Source organism: Elephas maximus, chromosome 26, assembly GCF_024166365.1.
Source record: "Elephas maximus indicus isolate mEleMax1 chromosome 26, mEleMax1 primary haplotype, whole genome shotgun sequence".
Classification (NCBI taxonomy): domain Eukaryota; kingdom Metazoa; phylum Chordata; class Mammalia; order Proboscidea; family Elephantidae; genus Elephas; species Elephas maximus.
The window spans coordinates 15,594,074-15,618,301 of NC_064844.1; the positions used below are offsets into that span (position 1 = coordinate 15,594,074).

A 24,228-nucleotide genomic window follows, 5' to 3' on the forward strand; every position below is an offset into this window, starting at 1 on the left:
GTGACCAAATTTAGATACGTGATGATTGTCTCTCAGCTTCATTGCAGCCCTAGTTCTCAATGGAAATAAGCAAAAGCTCTTAATTGTGTAGGTGGAGGGTGTGAGATGGGCAAGTGGTAGGGGAATTGCTTTAAAAACTGCCTTGTGATCATTTGAGACTTTTTTAATTTTTATTGTGCTTTAAGTGAAAGTTTACAAATCAAGTCAGTCTCTCATACAAAAATTTATATACACCTTGCTATATACTCCTAGTTGCTCTCCCTCTAATGAGACAGCACACTCCTTCCCTCCACTCTCTATTTTCGTGTCCATTTGGCCAGCTCCTGACCCCTCTGCCCTCTCATCTCCCCTCCAGACAGGATTGAGACTTCTTTAATTCACTATCCATTCTGTGTATTTTGGCCTGTCTCTGATGAAAGCTATCATCTAATCAAATAAAACAAATGTTTTCTCTTTTTCTTCCCTACTTTTCGTTAGCTTCACAATAATACAACCCTGCATTTTAAGCCGTTGAATATTTGAACCCCACTAGTTTTTTTCCTGCATTGTGGTGGTTTTTTACTCGACTGGAACACAGCTAAGACTTTACACTGGGAAGGGCGGGCTGAAACCAAGACCTGCCAAGAAAATGGCAGAGTTCTGTCTTTCCACCTTTTCCACACTAAGATGTGCGCTTATTAAATGGGAATAGTAGGCAACATTACAGCATCTTTTGACATATTTTGTTCTTGTTTCCTACCCCTTTTCCACCCGATGTAGTTGAATTTGTTTAAATTAAATGTGCCATAAGAAGGGCTAGTTGAGTAGATAATTCTCCATTCACATAATGGAATGCTACTAATAGTTAACATGGGGCAAAAAAGCAAAATTGAGTATATAGCATGATGCATTTGAGTCTTATTTTGAAGGGTATATACATATATATATGTACATACATATGTGTACATATCCATCACAAACGATGTATGTGTGTGTATTTGTGCCTGTGTAGACCGTTTCCAGGAGAACATGTAGTAAGTTGGTAATAGCGGTCACCTCCAGGGGACAGGAACGAGGAGGTGATGATATGAGTCGGAGGAAGACTTGCGTTGCAAGCGCTCCTCAGTATTGCCTGTTTTACTATGTATGTGCATATGTATCTTTCCAACTGAAAAGCATAGTTATATATTCTCATCTGTCGGTTGTTAATAGTTCATGGTAAGCACACATCAATTTAAGATGTTTATTTTAACAGTTTAAAATATATATATATAGTGATAATTTGTGCTACTGCTAGTTTGATTCCCCAGCAGCTGAGACGTAGACCACCAGCGATTCACTTCTGTTTTACAGAGTTACGTCTATTTGGGAGAACAGCCTCCAGATCACTACAATTTCTAGTTTCGTGGGATCGTGGCTCGGAGCGTTTCCTATTCCACTGGACTGGGAAAGACCATGGCAGGTTGGTTTCAAGAACTTAAAGCAACAAATTAAATATCTGTGTATTAATAGTAAAACTGGTGAAGCCAACTCGTACACATATATAATTTTTTACATATAATGTGTATAAATTATTGTTCGATTCTAATTCCCTCTGTCACTGTGATCCGAGTGACTTTTTTATTGGGCCATCTCCCAGCACCACAGGTTTCCTGGCTCAGCCTGACACTGTGGAGAATAAAATGATTTTTCTTATCTCCTGTCTTCCCTGGTTCTGTCTTCTAGCACTGCTTTTTCTACATGTATAGATGAATAAACAAACTTACTTCGTGAATATTTCTAGGAGTTTAAAAAAAAACGCTAGCAATTGTAGGAATTCCCTAATTTCAACTTTAATATTCACTGCGATTGTGGTCTTAGATTCATGTTTTCTTGATTATGGCCAAATCGGATGTCAATCTTGAAATATTTTTTAAAAGCCTATAGCTTTTAAAAGAGGGATATGTGGTATTGGCAGGAGCTCACAAACATCAAGTTTGTCTTTTCCTCTCGCAACAGGATAAAGCTCTGACATACTAGGTAAAGCACCATAAGTATTCTTTCTGTCACCGTTTTACAGATGAGGAGACTGACACCTAACAGTTAAGTAACATTCCCAAGCTCACTGAGCTAGGCAGTGATGCATATATCTTTAATTTTTAATGATTTTGTAGTATGTGGCACAAATGGTTAAGCGCTCTACTATTAGCCAATAGGTTGGCGGTTCGAACCCACCCAGATGCACCTTGGAAGAAAAGCCTGGCAGTCTGCTTCCAAATGAGCACAGCCTCAAAAATCCTACAGGGCAGTTCTGCTGCATACTGATAGGATTGCCGTGAGTCAGAATCGGCTTGACAGCACCAAACAACAACAGTACGCCATTACATAGCTACTCCATATTTTAGTTAACAAACTTACTAGTGGTGATCCTCTAGGTTATGGCCAATATCTTACTACTACACACAGTGCTATGATACACAGCTTTTAACCAATATCCTTGTGAATTTTTCCAATTATTAGAGTAATTTCTCCAAAATGGCATTGTTCTATTAATGTACTTTCTAAAGTGAAGGTCATTTTTTTTCTGATTTTAAAAAAAAAGCTCCTGGCCGTCAAGTTGAATTCTGAGTCATAGTGACCCACGGGACAAAGTAGAACTGCGCCATAGGGTTTCCAAGGCTGTAAGTCTTTTTGGAAGCAGACTGTCACATCTTTCTCCCTCAGCGTGGCTGGTGGGTTCAAACTGCCAACCTTTCGATTCACAGCTGAGCACTTACTTACCCACTGTGCCACCAGGGCTCCTCTTTTCCGATTATGCAGATAATATACATTTATTTAGAAAACCTAAACAATATTAATAATTATAAAGAAGAAAGTAAAAATTATCCATCATCCAACCACCTAGAGGCAACCTCCATTTATATTTTGGTAAGAATTTTTGCAACTCTCTGTGTATATAGAACTACAATTCAATATGTAATATGATTAAGCTCATGATATACATGTTATTTTTAATCTGCTTCCCATCCCCCCACAATAATGTATTACGGAGATCATGTCATGTCAGTGAAAATTTACGGATATGTAATATTCTGTTACCTGGGTAAAGTAACACATTGGACCAATTGAATGAACGGACATTTAGATCGTTGCCACTTTTCAGAATCAGAGACATTATGGTGGTTATCACCCTTCAACATACATCTTTGCACATGTGTCCAACTTTCTCCTCAGGGTAAATCGCTAGGTAATAAATGGCTAGGTTAAACTTTTGAAACATACGTCACTTGCCCAAGGCCCTCGTGGGATCCAGACTGTGTGTCTCACACCCCACTGCCTACTGTCAGGTCTGTTCTTAGCATTTTAGTCAGATGTCGTCTTTCCTAGATGGGAGAATTCTTCTTTCATATGCAGTCAGTCTGGTGGGTTTGCCTTTTCTTCATGCTGGTTCTTCCTCCTCTTATAAAACCCATTGCCGTCGAGTCAATTCCAACTTATAGCCACCCTGTAGGACAGAGTAGAACTGCCTCAAAGTTTCCAAGGAGTGCCTGGTGGATTCCAACTGCTGACCTTCTGGTTAGCAGCCGTAGCACTTAAGCGCAATGCCACCAGGGTTTCCCCTCCTCTTATATGTTATAGGAATCCTGGAGTTTGGGAGTATGTGGCATCACTGAGAACCTTCTCATGGTTTTTAGTGCTAGTAAGACTTTCTTATTTTCTATTTCCTTGCCCATTTCAGTAATCACTGGGAGACAGGGATTCATGGATACTGGAGTTGCCATCTTAAATAAGTCATCTATACGTCATTCAGGAAAGCGTCAGGAATTTCTAATTTGTGGGAGGATAATCAAAATCACTAAAAAGTATAAGTAGAAAAACTTGGTTTTAACCTGTAGTAGATCTGTTACTTTTAGATATGTACAGTTAAATCTAATATAACAATGTATTGAAAAATAAAGCCCCAGGGGCCATCAGCTCCAATGAGTTGCTAAGATAATGTATAATTAACATATATCAGTTTGTATGGAGATGGAATATTTTCGAGTGCAAAGGTTAGAGATCTTACATGTATTAAGTTTTCTCTCAACAAGCCCATGCAAAAGTAAAAACTAAATTATGGAGAACAGACATGCTTTGTAAAACCTGGGTTTAGGTTCACTTAGAAAACAGACGTCTTAATTATTTACATTCTCATTATTCATTTTTGGATGTTTCAGGCTTTTAGCTAAGGGCTGATTTTTCTACATCAGTGCTTGTTTATAGTAAGGGATGACCAGGATCCAAATAGCTGGTGTCAGATTTTTAAAATTAATGTAAACTCTCCACTTGATTTATTGACTTTTAAAAATATATATTATTAGCTAGCTAGCTAGTTAAATATGTGCCAAGTATTGATCTTTATTAACAATGTTTCATTCAACTGGAATATTACTGGTTATTTATTATCTTTACTGTGCGATTGCTTTCTTAGAATATTCCAGGTTAATGACCACCTTATTTGCTGTAATTCTTTTAAGTTATAATATATACTGTGTGAGGAATGATAAAATTGGTAAAATATTAATATTTTATTCACATACTAATCAGCTGCCCCTCCCCCCTTTAGCAGTTAAAAAAAATTTTTTTTTAGCAGTTACTTACTAATAAATGAAAGCAATGAAGTGTCTTGTTTTTTCTTCCACTTTTTATTTTTGGCACAGAGTTTTGTGTTTTTGTCGGTAGTGATTAATAATTCTAATTCTAACTACACAGAACAAACACTGATGGCAGCTCAGGATGCGGCCAGTACCCGCCAGAGAAGCAATAAACCAGATAAGAGAATGTGGCATTTTCTCAAAGTGGAGGTTTTTCTACAGCAAAATTTCATGAGCTGATATTGTATATACGTTATTGCCTAAACCATAACATACATTCCTGCTGCTCTCTGTTCCTTCTAGCCCAGTACAGATTTGATATGTTTATGGTAAAGCTGGAGCCCCGGTGGCGCGGTGGTTAAGAGCTCAGCTGCTAACCAAAAGGTTCGCAGTTCAAATCCACCAGCCGCACCGTGGAAATGCTATGGGGCAGTTCTACTCTGCCTTATAGGGTCGCTATTGCTAGAGGGTCGCTATGAGTCGGAATCGACTTGACGGCACTGGGTTGGTTTATGAGTTGGAATTGATTCAACGACAATGGGTATTTTTTTTTTTTTGGTGGTAAAGCCAGCTTTTCTGTAGCATGACCTGGTTTTATTTATATTCTAGTCTGAGAAACAAGAATATAAACAATTATACCTGCTTTAAAAACATACACATGCAGCCACACAAAATCTCACGAAAGCCTTTCCGTGTTTTAGTTCAATTTTCTCTACTTTGAACTCAAATATGACCTTGTATAAAGTTCCAGAGAATAAGCATTAGGTTATAATGATGTGAGGCTGTGGTGAACAATTATAATCATATTTATATATTTTTTAATTATTTCTTCACTACATGACTGGAAAGACGTATTGATAATATGTGCTCTTATCAATGAAAGATTTTTTCACTTAACAATATGAATTTTAAGTAAGGAAAAGTAAAGAAAGATTTTCTTGTCACAAAGATTATAAGGCATCTTTATAGTCGGAAGAAGCCTTGTATTTGTAGGAGGCAGAAGAGGATATGATGAGAAGGGATACGGTAATGTGGCTACACAATACACTGTTGGTCATCTTTTAAAAAAAAAAAAAAATTAAGTTACCTGTGCTTCTCCTCCCTAGCTTAATTATTTGCCTTTGAATATCAGCAAATAAATAAATAAATAAATGTTTGAATCACCCATAACCCAGACAGCCTTCTTCATTCCCAGGGAAAGAGTATAGTTAGAGATACTGATACCACAAATATTTGAACCACGGAAAATTTTTGTCCGTTATAATTTGATTCTTTATCTGCTGTAATTAAATAGCTAATCAGTAAGTATTTGTTGAGCTCTTACATGTGCCGAGCTTATGTTCTGTGTAAATAGATACTTAGCAGGACCAGAATTTAATTTTTTGATAACAAGAATTTAGATTCAGATTAATTTAGAATTAGATTCAGATTTAATTTCCTCAAAAATTTTGTAGAGCAGGTAGCTATGACCTTTTCATCTGGAAAAAGGTCTTAATTCTTTATCAGAACATGGGCTAGCATTTCATGTTATAAAAAATTAGTGAGAGGTTAAGAAATGTTGTTGGTTACTCTGAGCAAAGGAGCTTCAGATCCTCACACTGGAGAGCCTTAATCACCAAGCTACCAGAACGCCCATTGCCACTGAGTTGCTTCCAACTCATAGCGACCCTACAGGACAGAGTAGAACTGCCCCATCCCAGTGCCGTCAAGTCGATTCCGACTCATAGCTTCCAAAGGCTGTAATCTTTACAGAAGCAGACTGTCACATCTTTCTCCTGGGGAGCAACTGTTGGGTTTGAACTGCCAACCTTCAGTTAGTAGCTGAGCACTTTAACCACTGTGCTGACAGGGGTCCTTTTCATGTGTTAGAGAAAAAAAAAAATTCAGTCTCAGCTTGTTTTATTCTTTCTGCCCAGCACTCCTGTTGCAGTCATCTATTTCTGATATTGGGATTTCACATAATTTTAATCCTGTCTGACATTTCAGAAGATGGCAATGGAAAAGAAAGTAACATTTGTAGATCTATGTGTCAGGTATGGCGTTTGGCATCGTCACACAATTAACTTAATCCTGACAACCGTAGTACAAAAACCAACCAAACCAAACCCATTGCCATTGAGCGAATTCCACATCATAGTGACTCTGTAGGACAGAGTAGAACTGCCCCATAGGGTTTCCAAGGAGCGCCTGGTGGATTCGAATTGCTGAACTTTTGGTTAGCAGCTGAACTCTTAGCCACTACACCCCCAGGGTTTAAGTTTTATTCCCATTTTTACAAAAGAGAAAACCAAAGAGGTAGGGGAGAGTTAAGCATCTTGCTCAGCATTACACAGCTGGTAAGAGGAAAAGTCAGGATTCAAACCAGAGCCCCGCTACGCCATGATTCTCTTCATTGCTGGAGACTCCGAAATAATAGCTTTTCTTTTTGAAAAATGTCCACAGCTCAGATTTCTTTGGAAAACCTTAAGTACTTATAATTACATTTCTTTCCCCATATAAGAACTTCCCACTAAGGGACCACAGCCTCCACCAGACTGAGCCCAGAACAACTAGATGATGCCCGGTTACCACCAGTGACTGCTCTGGCAGGGATCACAATAGAGGGTACCATACTGAGCGGGAGAATAATGTAGAACAAAATTCAAATTCCACCCCCCAAAAAGACCAGGCTTGCTGGTCTGACAAAGATTGGAGAAACCCAAGAATATGGCTCCTGGATACCCTTTTAACTCAGTATTGCAGTTACTCCTAAGGTTCACCCTTCCTCAGCCAAAGCTTAAGACAGGTCTACAGGGGCAAGAAAAGCACACATGAGGGACATGCTTCATAGTTCTGTTATGTGTACGAGACTAATGGGCACACCAGCCCAAAAGCAAAGAGGAGAAGGCAGGAAGGGCCAGGAAAACCAGATGAATGGAAACAGGGAACCTGGGGTGGAGGGGAGAGTGTCGAACAGCTCAGGTTGGCAACCAATGTCACAAAACAATTTGTGTATTAACTGTTTATTGAGAAACTAATTTGCTATGTAAACTTTCACCTAAATCACAATTTAAAGAAAAAAAAGAATTTCTTTTTGGTGCCATGAACACTGGTGGTATATGTATTTTAGATTGTAGAATTTAATAGATTTGTAGGAGAGTATTTAAAGCTCATAAGCAATGCTTTTGTGCCTAGAAAACCTACAAAAAACCCTAATTCTGGACTTGACTGCCACTATCTCCTGGAGCCGTGGTGACTCAGTGGTTAAGTACTTGGCTGCTAACCAAAAGGTCAGTAGTTCGAACCCACCAGCCGCTCTGCAGGAGAGAGATGTGGCAGTCTGCTTCTGTAAAGGTTACAGCCTTGGAAACCCTACGGGGTGGTTCTAGTCTGTCCTATATGATTGCCGTGAGTTGGAATCGACTCGACAGTAATGGATATATCCAAAATGAATTAAACTAAAAATAAGAGTCAATTACAAATTTTGCATAAAGTTAAAAAACAAAACTGATTCCATAATAAAATATTTTGAACAAATAAATTGGAAACTTCTGAATTTTAGACTCCTGAGATGGTCTTTAAAACAATTTTAAATTGTTTAAAAACATTTGTACTTTTACCAGATACCAGAAAAATGAGGCACTGTTTATATTTAAGAACCCCTTTTTTTTTAATGCTTTTTACAGTTATTGCAGGTTAAAATTTACTATCTGTTAAAATCTGTTCATTTTTAAAGTGATAGGTGCCACAGATAGTTCTTACAGAAACTGAAGCTAGAGATGGTAAGAATTACAACTAAATGAGTTTCTATAAATAATGCTGGAGTGAGGGCTAAAACTGAGTTTATGGGTTTAGATTAATTGAAGAGTTACATGTTTTTTGTTAAGTGGATTTTCTTATGCTAATTTCACAAATCTGTCTTGGAAGAAGCACAGCCAGAATGCTCATTAGAAGCAAGGACATATTATCAGGAGGTGCCAGCCCCTGGAAAAGGACATCATGCGTGGGAAAATAGAGGGTCAGCAAAATCAGCGAAACAGAGGAAGACCCTCAACGTGATGGATTGACACAGTGGCTGCGACAACAGGTTCAGACACAGCACCGATTGTGAGGATGGTGCAGCACCGGGCAGTGTTTCACTCTGCTGTACATAAGGTTGCTGTGAGTCGGAATCGACGGGGTGGCACCTAACAACAACAGTGACACCATTTTAGATAGACCAGTATACAAAATACTAATTTATATGAATATGATTTATGGGTTTCAAGCCTGGCCCAAAAAAGAAAGAAAAAAGTGTTAACTACAGAGAAGACGGTTTTGGATTTGAAAGGCAGGTTCCTTGGGGGGCGATCATGTTGCTGGTGTGCCGCTAGCAGACCTTTCAGGTGAGGGCGAATAGCGCTGGCAGCTTAACCCATTTACCTGAATCGTCGTCAGGACCCTGCAGTGTCACTTTGACTGCAAGTCCCAGACCGGAGACTGAGCACCTCTCCACGGGTAACTCAGGATTCCTCAGTCTGTGCTGCTAGTCATAGGACAGTGGGTCAGAGTATAGTTGGACCAATGTAGAGTTACAGCTAGAAAAATTTATCCAGACCAATAGATGCAACTGCCCATGTGTTCCTATATCAGAAAATAACAAGCATGTTAAAAAGTAGCTTGTGAGAAGTTGAGAACTAACTCCCTAGGTTTTATCTCCTTTATCTGGAGAGAGCCAGTAATCCTAATGGTTGTGAGTTGTTTTAAGTGTTTCTGGGTATTCTGATCTGTAGAGACATCATTTTCCCTGTGATCTCTATGATGGCATATATGTCCTTGCAAATTACAAGTAATTTTCTATATTTTATAGGACACATATTTTTAAGAATTTATGATACTAAAATTTGTCCAAAATCAGTTCATCTTATTTTGCAGCTTAACTGCTTGGTATAGAGCAGTGCTAGTACAGTTTTTTGAATAAACGAATGAATGGAATAATTTATTTCAGACTTTTTAAATTACATAAATGTCTACCACTGGCTAGTTTAACACCAGTATCTACACTTAATTTGCTTTGTTAAATTTTATGAGAAATGACGGCTAGAATCAGGCAATTTCTCTTCTACTTCTGAAGTGAGACTACAGATGGGTAACATAATGCCAGTATGTTGTGTAACCGCTAGGCTTTTTCTTTTCTAAACATTACAGTCCCGCGACGTTTTATGTGAGGAACAGTGTGTATTCAAGATGACTACACTGTGAGTAAGAGCACAGGATAACATTGCTCACAGGCTGTTTTATTTGTTCCCCACTGCTGCTTCTAATTGGTACCTAGCAGTGTCACTTACTTAAGAAATACTTAGTGTTATATATAGAAACTTAATTTTTTTAAGTTAAAATATGTAATGTATAAAATAGTACTGGTATGTGGTACTTTACAGCTTTCGTGGCAAATTTCAAAATATTACTTCATCTGATACATCAACCCTATGTTCTTTTGAGTACAATAGGTACCATTGGCCCTGCTTTACAGATTAAGAAACTGAGGCTCAGATGTTAAGTGACCTGGCCAGGGTCAGATGGCCATGGGTTGAACTGGCCCAGCAACTCAGATCATTCTAACTCCACTGTCCCATGCTGCTTCCAAGGAAAGCTAAGTAAAGCTCACAAAAAAACATGGAGCATTTTAGAAAGTAGCTTAATATTTTTGTATAATTACTTTTAAACTTTTTGAACTGATTTCAAAAAATTATTATCCTTATCTAATTCCAAATAAACGATCATGGTTATAGGAAACCTCCAGTATCTAGTGAACTGCCACAGCCAGTACTGATATGCCAAAGTAGCTACTATGTGAAGTATCAAAAACTTGGGGAGATAATTTTGATGACGCTACCAAAAAAAAAAAAAAAAAACCCAAACCTGTTGCCGTCGAGTCGATTCCAACTCATAGTGACCCTTTAGGACAGAGTAGAACTGCCCCATACAGTTTCCAAGGAGCGGCAGGTGGATTCGAACTGCCGACCTTTTGGTTAGCAGCCGTAGCAGTTAACCACTGTGCCACCAGGGTTTCCATCTATTTGCATTTAATGTATATTAAAGGAACCTAAAGAATAGTATGCATATTATGATCAAGTAAAATATATTTAAATTATATTTCTCTCAACTCACATAACAACAAATAGCATCTACATCGTTGAAAATGATCCTTAAAATTCTGAAACCCAAGACATCAAAGTCAATTGGCATAATAAAATCTATTAAGAAAACATTCTGCATCCCACTTTGGAGAGTGGCGTCTGGAGTCTTAAACGCTAGCAAGCAGCCATCTAAGATGCGTCAATTGGTCTCAACCCACTTGGAGCAAAGGAGAATGAAGAACACCAAAGACACAAGGTAATTATGAGGGCAAGAGACAGAAAGGGCCACATAAACCAGAGACTACATCAGCCTGAGACCAGAAGAACTAGATGGTGACCAATTACAGCCAATGACTGCCCTGACAAGGAACACAACAGAGAACCCTTAAGGGAGCAGGAGAGCAGTGAGATGCAGATCCCAAATTCTCGTAAAAAGACCAGACGTAATGGTCTGACTGAGACTAGAAGGACCCTGGAGGTCTTGGTCCCCAGACTTTCTGTTAGCCCAAGACAGGAGCCATTCCCGTAGCCAACTCTTCAGACAGGGATTGGACTGGACTATGGGATAGAAAATGATACTGGTGAAGAATGAGCTTCTTGGATCGAGTAGACACGTGAGACTGTGGGCAGCTCCTGTCTGGAGGGGAGATGAGAGGGCAGAGGGGGACAGAAGCTGGCTGAATGGACACAAGAATACAGGGTGGAGGGAAGGAGTGTGCTGTCTCATTAGGGGGAGAGCAACTAGGAGTATGTAGCAAGGTGTATATAAATTTTTGTATGAGAGACTGACTTGATTTGTGAACTTTCACTTAAAGCACAATAAAAAATTAAAAAAAAATTCTGAAATGCAAAAGGGCACTTTATCTCTTTGACCAATTAAAATAAAAAAATTTTTTTTTTTTTTATAAATTAAAATAGTTAATAAAAATGCTTGTTCTGGCACAGTGATGGGGCGTGCAGGGATTCTTAACCAGGAGCCCAAAGATGGGCTTCACAGGGTCTGTGAACCCCTGAAATTATATGCAAAATTTTGTGCAGTCAAACCCGCAAAAGCCAGAACCTGTGTAAGGCAGAAACCTGTCAGAGAAAGAAAACTCAAATATTTTCCACTAAAACAAGGGATAGAAAGCAGTATGATTGCACCCTGTCCAAGGTGGAAAACTCTGGAGACCCAGAAAAACAAGGCAGCCCCGTGGAGTTCCTGCTGTCACAGGTTCCACTGTGTATATGAGGATCACGTTTGACGAGAAGGAAACATGAGTTAGATACGGTTTTTTCTTTCCTTTTTTTTAAAAATGTTTTTTGAGTACTTAGAGAAAATTTGGGCAGGATAAGTGTGTGTGTGTGTGTGTGTGTATCTATCGTTTTTTTAATAGGGGCACCTTTAAAAAACCAGTTGGCATCCAATCGATCTCAACTAATGGCAACCCCATGTGTGTCAGTAGAACTGTGCCCCTTAAGGTTTTCGGTGACAGATTTTTGGGAAGTAGATCACCAGGCCTTTCTTTCCAGCTGTCTAGGTTGTAATGGAATTTATTTTATCTGTGCCTATTCAGAATATGACCAGACAATCACTATCTATTGTAATTCACATGAATTGGTTACTCATACTATGTGCCTGATACTTTTAATCATTAGAACAACACCGAGAGGTGATCTTATTACAGTCCTCATTTTGCAGATGAGAAAAGCAAGGCACAAAAAGGGTAGGTGACTTGCCCAGGGTCACACATTTCATAAATGGCAGAGCCAAGGCTCAAATCCAGTCTGTCTGACACCAAAATCAGTGTCCATAATCAGATTCTGTACTGCTTTGGAAAATGTCAAGCGCTACACAGATCCATTTTCCTTTCCTAAAATGTATAGAGCGCCAATGAGCTCTAGAAACGCCTGGTCAGAAGACAGCAGCATGGTCTTCAGGTGGAAGCAAGTTTGTATAATTTTGAAGTGTTTTTCAACTAGCAATAATATTGAAGTGTGTAACAGAAAGCATACGAAGTTTGTGTCTTATTAAGAATTTTTTGATTTATTAGGTGAAAGCTTTATTTCTGAGAGAAAACGAACTTCTTGTTGATACCATGTCCCACACCCTATGGTGCGTAACGTGAGGCCTTCTTTAGTATTGACTGTAATTATTTTATGGTGCCCTGGTGGAACAGTGGCTAAGAGAACACGAGTCTCTTGGTTTATGTGATGAAAAATACATAATTAGAAGTTATCGATTTAGAGAAGGGGAGGATAATTATAATACTGTAAGCAAGATACTTTTCTCACATGATATAGCTATTTTTTAAAATAGATTTTCCTTTTTAACGGTAATCTTAATAACTTTGCACTTGCATTGTAATATATTTTGTATGCAACATGGATTGTTTCTTCTATTTAGTAATTTAAATAAACACTTAAGTTTATGGAAAACTGGATAAAAAGGAAGAAGACTGTCATTTTGGTGGCAAATACTTGTGACTCCTTTTTTGTGAATGTCTTTGTTCTAAAGTTTTCTATTTTCCCTAAACAAAACAAGATAATTACATGTAGCCATCTCAGATTACCCTCATTTGGAGAAATGTTTATACGATGCAGCTGAATTGTCTGTTCAACAGATACCATATTTTTTTTAATCCTGTTTGTGGCATGACGAATGCGTTACATAGAAACATCTCTATATGGGAGACAAAATAGTTTTAAATAAAAACCTTTAAAACATAATTATAGAAATACATGATTAAGCTCGGATTATTGGACAAATCAATATGAATTCTGTTGCCATGGTGTAGTTGTAAATTGTTGCAGCAATTTAGTAGGAAATTGCTTGTTTTTAGTTGCTGTCAAGTCGATTTTGACACACGGCGACCCTGTGTGTGCAGAGCAGAACTGTGTGCCATGGGATTTTCAGAACTGACTTTTTGGAAGCAGATGGCCAGGCCTGTCTTTGAGATGCTCTGGGTAGGTTTGAGCTGCCAAGCTTTGGCTTAGTAGTGAAGCGCTTAATCGTTTGCGCCACTCAGGGACTCCAAGGGACGATTATTACTGGGCAACTTCCTGCAACTCCCGTCAACTGCTCCTTTTGCCATTCCCTGCCTTGTCTACAAAAATCAGTAACATTGTCCACATATAAAGAAATGCTTATTTCAGGAAGGAAACCCTGGTGGCATAGTGGTTAAGTGCTATGGCTACTAACCAAAAGGTTGGCAGTTCGAATCCACCAGGCGCTCCTTGGAAACTCTATGGGGCAGTTCTACCCTGTCCTATAGGGTTGCTGTGAGTCAGAATCGACTCAATGGCAGTGGGTTTGGTTTTTGGTTTGGTTTTATTTCAGGAAAATCAATCAGATACTCTTCTAAGTACAAAGCCTGGTCCGTCACTAGCAAACGGTCTCAGAAGTCAGTCCAACGTTTTTATTTGCTGGTGGTGTGGATTTCTCGAGGTTTACATAACACTGAAAAGCAAGTGCTCTAAGTCTTAACCCGTCATTAGACAAAATGTTTTGATCAGCGTTTAATTTTGGCATTTCACTGGAGGTGAAGTACGGCAGCTGTTTAAAAAATGTGCATGAATGTGATATGTGTGTGTTTGGGGAAAAGTGAGAAGGAGCCAAACTGAATTTACAACGTGATTAAAATAGAATTTAGTAACCCAAGTTGGAATTTGGCTGGGGTGCGTGAGGGATAATTAGTCTCCCTCCACACTGACAGTGCTGTCTTTAAGGGAGGGCAGGTGCTTACAGCAGGAGAAACGGGAAGGAACGTTTTTTTCCCAAATATTTGCATACGGGTGTTCAATGAAAACCACTGAGGTAAGAAGCGCAGTACTTTACATAAACAGTAAACTATGCATATTATTTTATTTGTAACCCCACGTGTTACGATGGGACACTGTGAAAGTAACAATCACGTAAAAGCAACAACCAACGAACCAGTATTTAATTTGGTATTTAAAATTAATAATTAAAAATTAAACGGAAGCAGTGTCTAAAATAACTAAGATACTTCATAACAACCATTAATTCAGGCTCCACTTAATGGAAATTTGACAACTCAACACGGGCTAACCTAAAATGTACATTTCGAGATAGAATAAGGGTATAAGTTAGCGAAGTATTAAGTAAGACTTCAGGAAGACCCTAAAATTATTTTTAAGACCTTTAGAACTCATTCTCTATATGCAAAAAATGACCGACTATAAATTTCTTTTAAGTTCACTCGTACATGACCTTACATGAAGCAATGTGTTTGCATTCACTAGCAAAACTCATGCCAGGTCAAGTATCTTGAAGTATTTTCTTTCTCAGGTTTTTCACTAGTTTGAACTAGTCATTTCAGTGATGAGTCTGAATTTCTATTGAAACCTAAGCCTTTAATGCAGAAGTGCTTCTGAAAATAAGGCAATTTTTCTATAACCTGCTTATGAACAGAAAAGAAGTCTTTGGTTTTTGTTTTTTTTTTTGTTTTTTTTAATTAAAGTGGCAGGAAAGAAAATTGCAAAAACAAATACTGAAGAAGGAACAAAGCAATGGAAGAGCTCTTAGTAAGCAATGGGAAACTCCAAACCCCATCAAGGTCCACAGAGCACCTAAGGCACCTCGGGCTCAGCCGGCACAGTCATCTTTGCTTAGAGCACTAGTGATCTGTACACGTAGTTTTTACCTTCTGAAGAACGTGAAGCTGAAAAAGTAAACGTCCAACAATGATTATTGCTGACAAGGAAGAGGGGAATGGTTAGAGCTGACAAAGGGGAGGGACATTGGAGATGGTGCACTCTACCTCCCAGATCTCACAGATGAGAAAATGGAGGCCCAGTCAAAAAACGGGGGGCACCAGAGCTCGTCTGCAGATTCCCAGGCTACTTCTCTTAGGGCAGGGCAAATCTAGGTTTTAACTTTCATTGGCTAGTAAACCAAGTGTGAAGGGTTTCAGAAATGTGAATTTGAAGGACCAAAAAAAAATCTCCATCAAATCCCCAAAGGCAAGTTGGAAATGTGTAATACTTTACTGTCTTACTTTCTTTAGACCATGTACTGGACAACGTAGCTAATATACTAATTGATGGATACAGTTCCTTTCAATTCGCTCTAAAAACAGAAATGGGAAAGTTACACAAGATTCCATTTGAGCATACATAAGGCCATGAGATTTAATATGGACCACCACTTCTTGGGAGAAAGAAGACATCCAATGTCCTGTTCAGCGAGAAGGCTTCTGGCCTGTTATCCAGTAGATTCTCCATTCTTCAATGAGGAAGATGATGCTTATATTTTTTAAAAAATCTACAAAGCTGACATACAGCAAGACAATACATCCTAGATTTGTGGCTGCTATGAGCACTTAAGGCTGTCATTTTCAAGTATAAAAGTTTAGTGTTCCATTACCCAATCTGTGCAATAGATAACCGCTGTAAGCTCAAGCCATGGAAATGAACAGAAGCCCACCACAGACACAAAAAAATCACCATTGAGGCAACAGCAAGTTTAAACATAGGAAAAACTGGGGGAAAAAAGCACGGGTTGATTATGCTTCTCGATAAAACCGCATTCATTTGCTCACACTTTGTGTAACACTCTTGTCTGGTGCATGGTATCTGGAATAAGGTAGATCTACAGGAGACCCAAGAATGCTTCATTAGGTAAGAGACCTAGTAATTTCTGAGGCTCACCTACTTTTGATACAGTTCAATGGCCTGTACCCCAGAGAAAGATTAAACCCGGCTCCAGTATACCAGATAAGCTTCACAAACTTTGTTTCTGAGGTTTTTTAAAGCAGAGCCTTTCACCTAGGGATCGACATGCACTGCTTGTGGAAGAAATAAATCCACATAATTTACTTCTGGCTTGCTGCAAGAGTGTAAATTGTTATATGGCTGCAGAAAGGGGCTTTTTGGAAGTCAGCATTTCACTTAACTTCTACTCTAGAACAGCTGTGTAACTTGTTATACTTCTAATATTTATATCTGAAAGGTGACACTAGCTTTATTACGGAAGCAGCTGTCCTGCTATAAATTCCATGTAACATGCTGGAGTGCTAGGTCTTTTCTCTTTAACACAATTTAAAGACAGTGTCTTGTGGTTTGGTTAGTATGCACACTTCATGTATCATCTGATGTACACAGCCAATGTGGGAATTTAAAAAAATGACCAGCTAGTCCAGAGAGCTAAATTGAGTCCAGAGTTATGGCAAAGTCTGACCCGAAATTTTAATTTGTAATTTTAGCATGTATCTCATGCAGTTTGGGGAGCATCAAACTACATCTACAAATTGCCAGAAGCCTTGTTACAGTCTAATGCACGTTTACTAAAATGTGTACAGTTTTAGAGTTCATGGTAAATGCGGTTATGACCTTTAGCACACTCTTGGCATTCTTTAAGAAAGCATATTATGTTTTAATATAGGAATATTTAGGTTACACTTAACTTGTGCTCAAGTAATAATAAAACGTCTTGTTCTTTTTTGATCTCATACATTCTCTCCTCAGGTATGGCCCATCTCCTGCACGCTTGGAGCGACCTTTGGCTATGTGGCTGGCCTTGCTGTTTCACCACTCTGGATATACTGGAATAGAAAGCAACTTACATACAAGAACAATTAATTGGAGCAAAAGGAGAAGATATTTCTTTGTGCAGATTCCATAAAGACTGTGCAGAAATGTATAGGTCAAAGCCAAGCAGTCCCATTTACAGCGCTGTTTTTTTTCTTGTTTGTTTTTTTAATGTAGATACAACATGATGTGATTGTAGCTTTTTAAACTATGAAACCCCTGAGAGATCGTACCTTCTATTGAAATAAAGTATTTATAACAGATTGTGGCTTCAGATGCTGTTTGCTGCTTCTTGGACCTTTAAGAAACATTCTTAATGAACTCTACAGAATTCTGAGGGCAGATTTTTTTTTTTTTCCGAGTTTTAAACTGCTTCATTATAAGAGGTCTGCGTAAAGCTGTAGCATTTCATATTCTTTCTGAGAGAAACGGACAGTTTCCTTGGCCACCAAAGACATTTCTCACGTAATCAAACAACAGTTTATACATCTTGATCCAATTCTTTTTTTTACTGTGTGTTTCTTTGGAGTTAAGATGGCTATGATTGCCTCGTCAAAAACAGTCTTCAATCCCTTCTGGGTTAAAGCTGAACATTCTACATAGCAGCATGCTCCTATCTGGGGAGAAGAAGAAAATCACAAATATATAAAACTCTTGACACAATTGATATGATACAAACATACCATTGTAGGAAAATTATACAAACAGTATAAATTTGTGTGCAAATATACAAATTACGCAAAAAAGAATAAAGTCATCATCCAAATTCATAATGTCCAGTGATAGCTGTTAAAATAGTATTTTATACCCTTCCAGATTATTTCTATGAAAAATTACCTGTCAAATATTTATTGGGTACCCACCACATGCCAAGCACTGTTTTAGGTACCAAGGATATGTCAGTGAACAAAGGAGCAAAGACCCTGCTGTGTGGAGCTTCCATTCTACTGGGGGAGAGACAGGCAAACAAGGGAATATGTAACATGGTAGTAAATGCTACGGAGAAGAAGAGACGAGTGAGAGAGAGAAGGGAGTGGTGAGGATGACGGTAGTGCTTGTCGAGGAAGGCTTCTAAAGGAGATGAAGTTTGAGCAATGAGGGATGCTTAGACAAAGAGTTTCCAGGCAGAGAGAATCACTGGTGCATAGACCCTGATGCAGGAGCATGCACGGGACATTCAAGGAACAGTCAAGAAGCCAGAGTGGCAGGAGAGACTGAGTGTGGGGGAATGGCAAGAGGAGGTCCGTGGGGGAGCCTCAAGGTCATTGCAAGGACTTTGGCTTGTACTCTGAGAATGGACCTTGTCATTCATTAGTTAATTTACTGACCACTGATCTTTGCCAGATGTGAGAATACAGGGAGCAAAACTAAGTCTCCACCTACCCTCAAGAAACTTACACTTGAGAAGGAGAAGACCAACCATGAACTAATAAGTACAGATAGGCAGGTAGGTAAGTGAGTAGAGTACCATAAAGTAATATGTAGTCTGGAGGGAAATTCAGCTAGGGGGATAGTTACAGAGTAGGGCTGAGATCAGGCAGGAGCTCGCTGAAAAGCAGAGACCTGAAATGAATAATGTCTACATAGGCAGGAACATTCCAGGCAGAGGTAGCAGCAAAAGTACAAAGACCCTGGGGTACAAGAGTTTGGGGGAGTAGCAAAGAGGCCAGTGCAGCCGAAGTACACTGAGTGAGGCGAGACTAGGTGTCAGGGGCCAGATCACGGAGGGCCTATCGGCCACGGTGAGTACTTGGCTCTTCCTCCAAGTGACCTGGAAGCCACTGATGGGGCTCACGCAAGCAGAGATGAGTTAGAAGCTGATTTAGTAACTGGGCCAGAGATGGAGGGGCCTGGAGCAGGGTGACAGAAAAGGCCGTGGTGAGAAGTATTTGGATTCTAGGTATGTTCTGAAGGTCGAGCAATATATTTTTCTAAAGGACTGAAAGTATGGTATGAAACAAAGAAGAAGGCGAAGCATGATTTCAAGGTTTTTGACCTGAGTTGGAGCCTAAAAGGTCAGCAGTTCCAACCTACCAGCTGCTCCTTGGGAACTCTATGGGGCAGTTCTACTCTGTCCTACAGGGTTGCTATGAGTCAGAATCGACTCAATGGCAATGGGTTAAAAAAGGAGGACAGAATTAAGAATTCTGTTTTGGACATGTTAATTTTGAGATACTTGGCCACCCAGATGAACTTGTTGAATGAACAGTTGAATAATCAAGCCTAGAGTTTAGGGCAGAGGCCTGGGCGGAACATAGAAATTTAAGAATCTTCAGTGGTAGACTGTACAAGACACAAGATTGATGGAGCTCACGTAGGTCTAGGCGGGGAGTGTGAATATAGAAGAAAAGACGTCCAAGTCGCTGAGTACTGATCCCTGGAGCCCTCCAACATTCAGAGACATTTAGGGAGACAGGAGGTGGGGAGAGGCAATGAAAGGGGAGGAAAACCAGAAAGGGCATGCAGGGAAGTGAAGTGAACAAAGTGTTTCAAGAAGGAACCAGCTACGCCAAATGTTGCTGACAGGTCTAGAAATGAGCTCACACTGCCTTATCATCAACTTCTGTTTTTAAACTACATAATAAATACGAACACCCCAAAACATATGTTAGTATACATTTTTAACGGGTGCGGGGTTTTTTCGCCATTATAAACAGTGCAGCAGCCTTGCAGCCATCTCTTTAAGTCATCTCAAGTTATCTTCTTAGAAAATAAATGCCTACATGTGGAATGGCTTGACCAAAAAGGGTGTATGATTTCAAGGATTTTGCATATTGCCAAAATGCCCATCAAGATTGCTTTTACTCAACCACTCACAGTCCAGTAGTGTGTCCAATCCCTGACACCCTGGCTAACAGTACATATTATAATTAATTTCTCATTGTTTACCAATTTTATAGGTTAAAAAGCTGAACTTACAGGTGGCTACTAATGATTTTAGGCATATTTTCTATCTTCTATGGCAATCTGAATCTTTTTTTCGGGGGTGAATTTTCCATTGGTGCTTTTAGCCCATTTTTCTATTGGGGTATGTCTTTTTCTGATTAACTCATATGCAAGAGGTTCCTGTATGCTAAGGATAGTTTCTGCCAAAGATGACAAATTTGTTATTTGACTTTTGATTTTATTCGAAGCATCTGAGGGGTATTAAACTTTTCTGTAGTTAAATCACCAATATTTTCATGTATGACTTTTACCTTTATGACATATTTAGAAACCCTCTCCCCAAAATTACAGATTGGAACATATGGAATTCCTCAAGTGGTTTGTTCAAAACCAAACCAAACCCAGTGCTGTTGAGTCAATTCCAACTCATAACGACCCTATAGGACAGAGTAGAACTGCCCCATAGAGTTTCCAAGGAGCGCCTGGCGGATTCAAACTGTCAACCCTTCAGTCAGCAGCTGTAGCACTTAACCACTACGCCACCAGGGTTTCCAAGTGGTTTGTTAGTAAAGCCATTTATCTTTGGCTTTAGAAAAAACTGTCCTCCAAAGCTTTTTCTTCTGCCTCCTGACAGTATGTTGAAAAAGACCTCATTAGATTCTGTTTCCACAGAACTCCTATTAAAGTCACAGCATTTAAAAAATAGAATCCAATAATGTTAGCGCCAAATGGAGAAAAAAGGCAAACAGGTCAAGCTAGCTTTGGGGCAAGGGAGAATACAAATTAAAAAGCACTATACACAACACTACCCCCCAGTGCCAACGAGTCGATGGGTTATACACAACACTGCTATGTAGAATGCTGTTTTTCAGATTGCTCGTATTTTCTATCCTCCTTTCATAAAAGGACTGGGAGAAAATTTAACACATTTCTTTTCAAACCTAGCCATAATTCTTTGTTTTCAACCACGGATTTAAACTGGCATGCTCTGTCGTTCCACGTCTTCACTCTGTGAGCCTTAACTGAAGACAGGGCTTGATTTGGCATAGGGCAAATGTTTATGTGACTAAGAAAGGCTTAAAGTATCCGCACTGTTCTCTGATGCCTCTTTCTCTATGTAACTTTTTAGGAAAATACTGGCAGTTGTTGTGGACTGAATCATGTCCACCCAAAATGAGCTATACTTATGGATATAATTCTGTTTAAAGATAGGGTTCTCTTTGTTATATCATTTAGATCATAGGGTAGGTATTAAATCTAATCACTTCTGAGTTATTAAAATTAAAAAAAAAAGCAGATTAGATATAGACACATGCAAACACACGGGAAGATTTATGTCATGCGAGGATCGCCAAAGAATCAAGGAACACCTGGGGCTACCAACCCTGATTTGGACTTTGAGCTTCCAGAACTGTGAAAAAAAGCAATGTCTGCTCTTTAAGGCCATCCACGTGTGGTACTGGTATCACAGCAGTACTAGGAAGAGAAGACAGTCGTCTAGCACAAGTATGTAACAGTCTGGGCCCAAGAGTTTGTAGGCCTTGCCCTGAAATCCAGCTCTGCCATTTATTACCTGTGGGACCTTGGGCAAGTTACTTCCTTTCCCCTTCTGGAAAATGGGGGAAATAGATCTCACAGTCAGTGCAAGGATTAAATGAGGCAACGTGTGTAAAACACACAGCACAGGGCCTGGCTAAGTGCACAACAAATGTTAAGCTTCTATCACCATCTTAACGCTTTTACGTTTATTTCTAAATTCTGTAGATGTTCCATTTTTTTTTTTTTTCCATTTACCTCTTTTGCTAGTTTCTGTCCTTGTTCCACACATATAGGTTTTTCTTTCATGTCGTTCAGTCTTGCTAAAGTTTTGGGGTCATCTCGGAGATCAATCTAATTAAGAAAGGGCAATAACGTCCCATAATATTATAAACCTTTAAAGATAAATCAAAGCACACAGTCCCATTTAATCCCCCACATATCCAAAAAAAAAAAGAAGATTAAACAAAAAAGCTTAATTTTTTTAATCAACTCATCTAGTTGCTTTCTTTTGGCACTACTTTTTCCAAAACTACTATGTTGTTGTTGTTGTAAGTTGTTGTCCAGTCAATTCCAACTCACACCAACCCCGTCCGTGCAGCGTAGAACTGCTCCATAGGGTTTTAGAGGCTGTGGCCTTTTAGAAGCAGATCACCAGGTCTGTCTTCCTATGGGCTTCTGGGTGGGTTCAAACCTCCAACCTTTCGGCTAGTAGTCAACTGAGTTTAAATATTTGTATTATTTGCTAAATTTTAGTGTCATTTGTCTGATTGCATCCCCTCCCCCCTAAAATAGGCCACAGAGATTATCCTTAAATGAGTGAAAGCAAAGCAGACATACCTGAGTTCCTATTAATAAAAAGGGTACATTTGGTGCATATTCCTTCAGTTCTGGTACCCACTCCTCTTTCACGTTTTGAAATGAGGCTGGATTTACCACAGAGAAGCATATAAGGAAGACGTCAGTCATAGGGTAAGACAAAGGCCTCAGGCGATCATAGTCTTCCTATGGAAGAAAGAAACACCTCATTATTTACAGCTTACATTTCTATAATGTAAGGAATAATGGCGTACGCCTAGGACTACATGGTCAAAGAGGCTGAATGTATAGCACACTATATAAAACAAGATAATTGTTTTCGTTATCGTTCCTTTTGAAATTCTGAATACCAGTGGGGTAAAAATGTGAAAATATCATTAACAACTACAATGAAACTTTGAGAAAACGCATGGCTTGCTAAAGCTGTCACTGGAAATATTTTTAACCAAGAAGTTCACACAGAGTATTGATTATAGCCAGATGCTTACTATAATTTATAATAACTAATAATTTATAACAACTAATATATACTGGATATTTACTTGGTATTGGATGCTGGTCTCTGTGCTCTTCCATATATTACTTAATTAGTTCTAACAACTATATGACCTAAGTTCCATTACCCCTATTTTCCAAAGAGTAAACTGAGGCACCAAAGTTAAATAACTTGTCAAAGAATGCACAGACAGTAGGCGGGGAGCTGGGGTTCAAACCCTGGCAGTTTTTACTCCAGAGTCTATGCTGTTAACCACTCTACAGCTATAAACCAAAAAACAAACCCATTGCCATATGCAAGTCAATGCCAACTTATAGCAGCCCAATAGGAGAGAGTAGAATTGTCCCATAGGGTCTCCAAGGAGTGGCTGGTGGATTCGAACTGCTGACCTTTTGGTTAACAGCCAAATGCTTAAACACTGCACCAACAGGGTCCCATATAGCTATGCTGAGACCTTAAATCTATGCTTTGTCTGTATATACAGTTTTCTGAATTGTGTGTGTATAAATTTAAAGACAGAAACATATAGAATAAAACCACAAAAATTCCCTTCCTCTCCAATTTCCACTCCCTTCCTCAAATGTAGATGCTTTCATGTGTTTCTTTCCAGTTCTTTTTCTATGCATGCAGACACCTACAAGTATACATATTCCTCCACGTATACGTGAACGAGACCACACAATACATTTTGTTCTACAGCTTCCTTTCCAAGTAAGATCTTTCCACATCAGAACGTATTAGACTTCCATGTTATTTTAAACTACTGCTTTGTACTCACAGAATGGCTACACCATTGATGGTTGTTTTAGTATCTACCCCAAAAGGCAGTGAACATCCTTGTTGTGCAGAGTCTATTTTATATGACACAAAATTCTGCTTATTTATATTCTAGTGAGTGAATGGTCAGGACTGCGTTTTTGTAATGCTTACATTCTCAGCTGGTTTCAAGAAGACTTTATTTTTGGCCTCAGTCATCTTCTCTTTTAAATGACCCGTTTCCCTACGAGAACTGTGTGAACATGGAACTGAAGGAATATCACAAACATCTTTTACTCAGAGTTTCAGCTGTAGTATTTCCCCTTCGGGAACAATTTCCCTTTCAGGCCTTCTCCTGACGTCCTTCTTATTAGAGCTCTCAACTCAAGCATCTCAGTGTCTCCACTCCTGAACTGGGAGGCTAACCCTTCGGTTCTTCTGTGATGCTTCTGAGAAGCACACCGGATAACCTGGAGCCATGCCCACGGAATGATTTCACAGGTGCTGCTGACCA

General features: G+C 39.1%; 2 protein-coding genes across 5 annotated transcripts in view; one reads left to right on the forward strand and one right to left on the reverse strand.

Moving 5' to 3' along the window:
- The window catches only part of PIGF (phosphatidylinositol glycan anchor biosynthesis class F), a 40,657-nt gene extending 23,368 nt beyond the window's left edge, over positions 1-17,289 (forward strand). For 2 of the 4 annotated variants that reach the window (XM_049870512.1, XM_049870510.1), the window contains exons 5-6: positions 1,333-1,441; positions 17,159-17,289. In XM_049870512.1, the coding sequence (XP_049726469.1) occupies positions 1,333-1,441; positions 17,159-17,272 (223 nt within the window). In that variant the 3' untranslated portion in view covers positions 17,273-17,289. Of the gene's footprint in view, positions 1-1,332; positions 1,442-1,977; positions 4,244-7,766; positions 7,862-17,158 lie in introns of those variants that run through there. The other 2 variants (XR_007515559.1, XM_049870511.1) reach the window with 2 other exon arrangements.
- Positions 14,511-24,228, reverse strand: part of RHOQ (ras homolog family member Q) — a 47,253-nt gene continuing 37,535 nt past the window's right edge. Inside the window, exons 3-5 of the mRNA XM_049870513.1 lie at positions 22,484-22,648; positions 21,902-21,997; positions 14,511-17,838 (exon numbers count right to left, since the gene is read on the reverse strand). Of these exons, the coding sequence (XP_049726470.1) occupies positions 17,683-17,838; positions 21,902-21,997; positions 22,484-22,648 (417 nt within the window). The 3' untranslated portion in view covers positions 14,511-17,682. The remainder of the gene's footprint in view (positions 17,839-21,901; positions 21,998-22,483; positions 22,649-24,228) is intronic.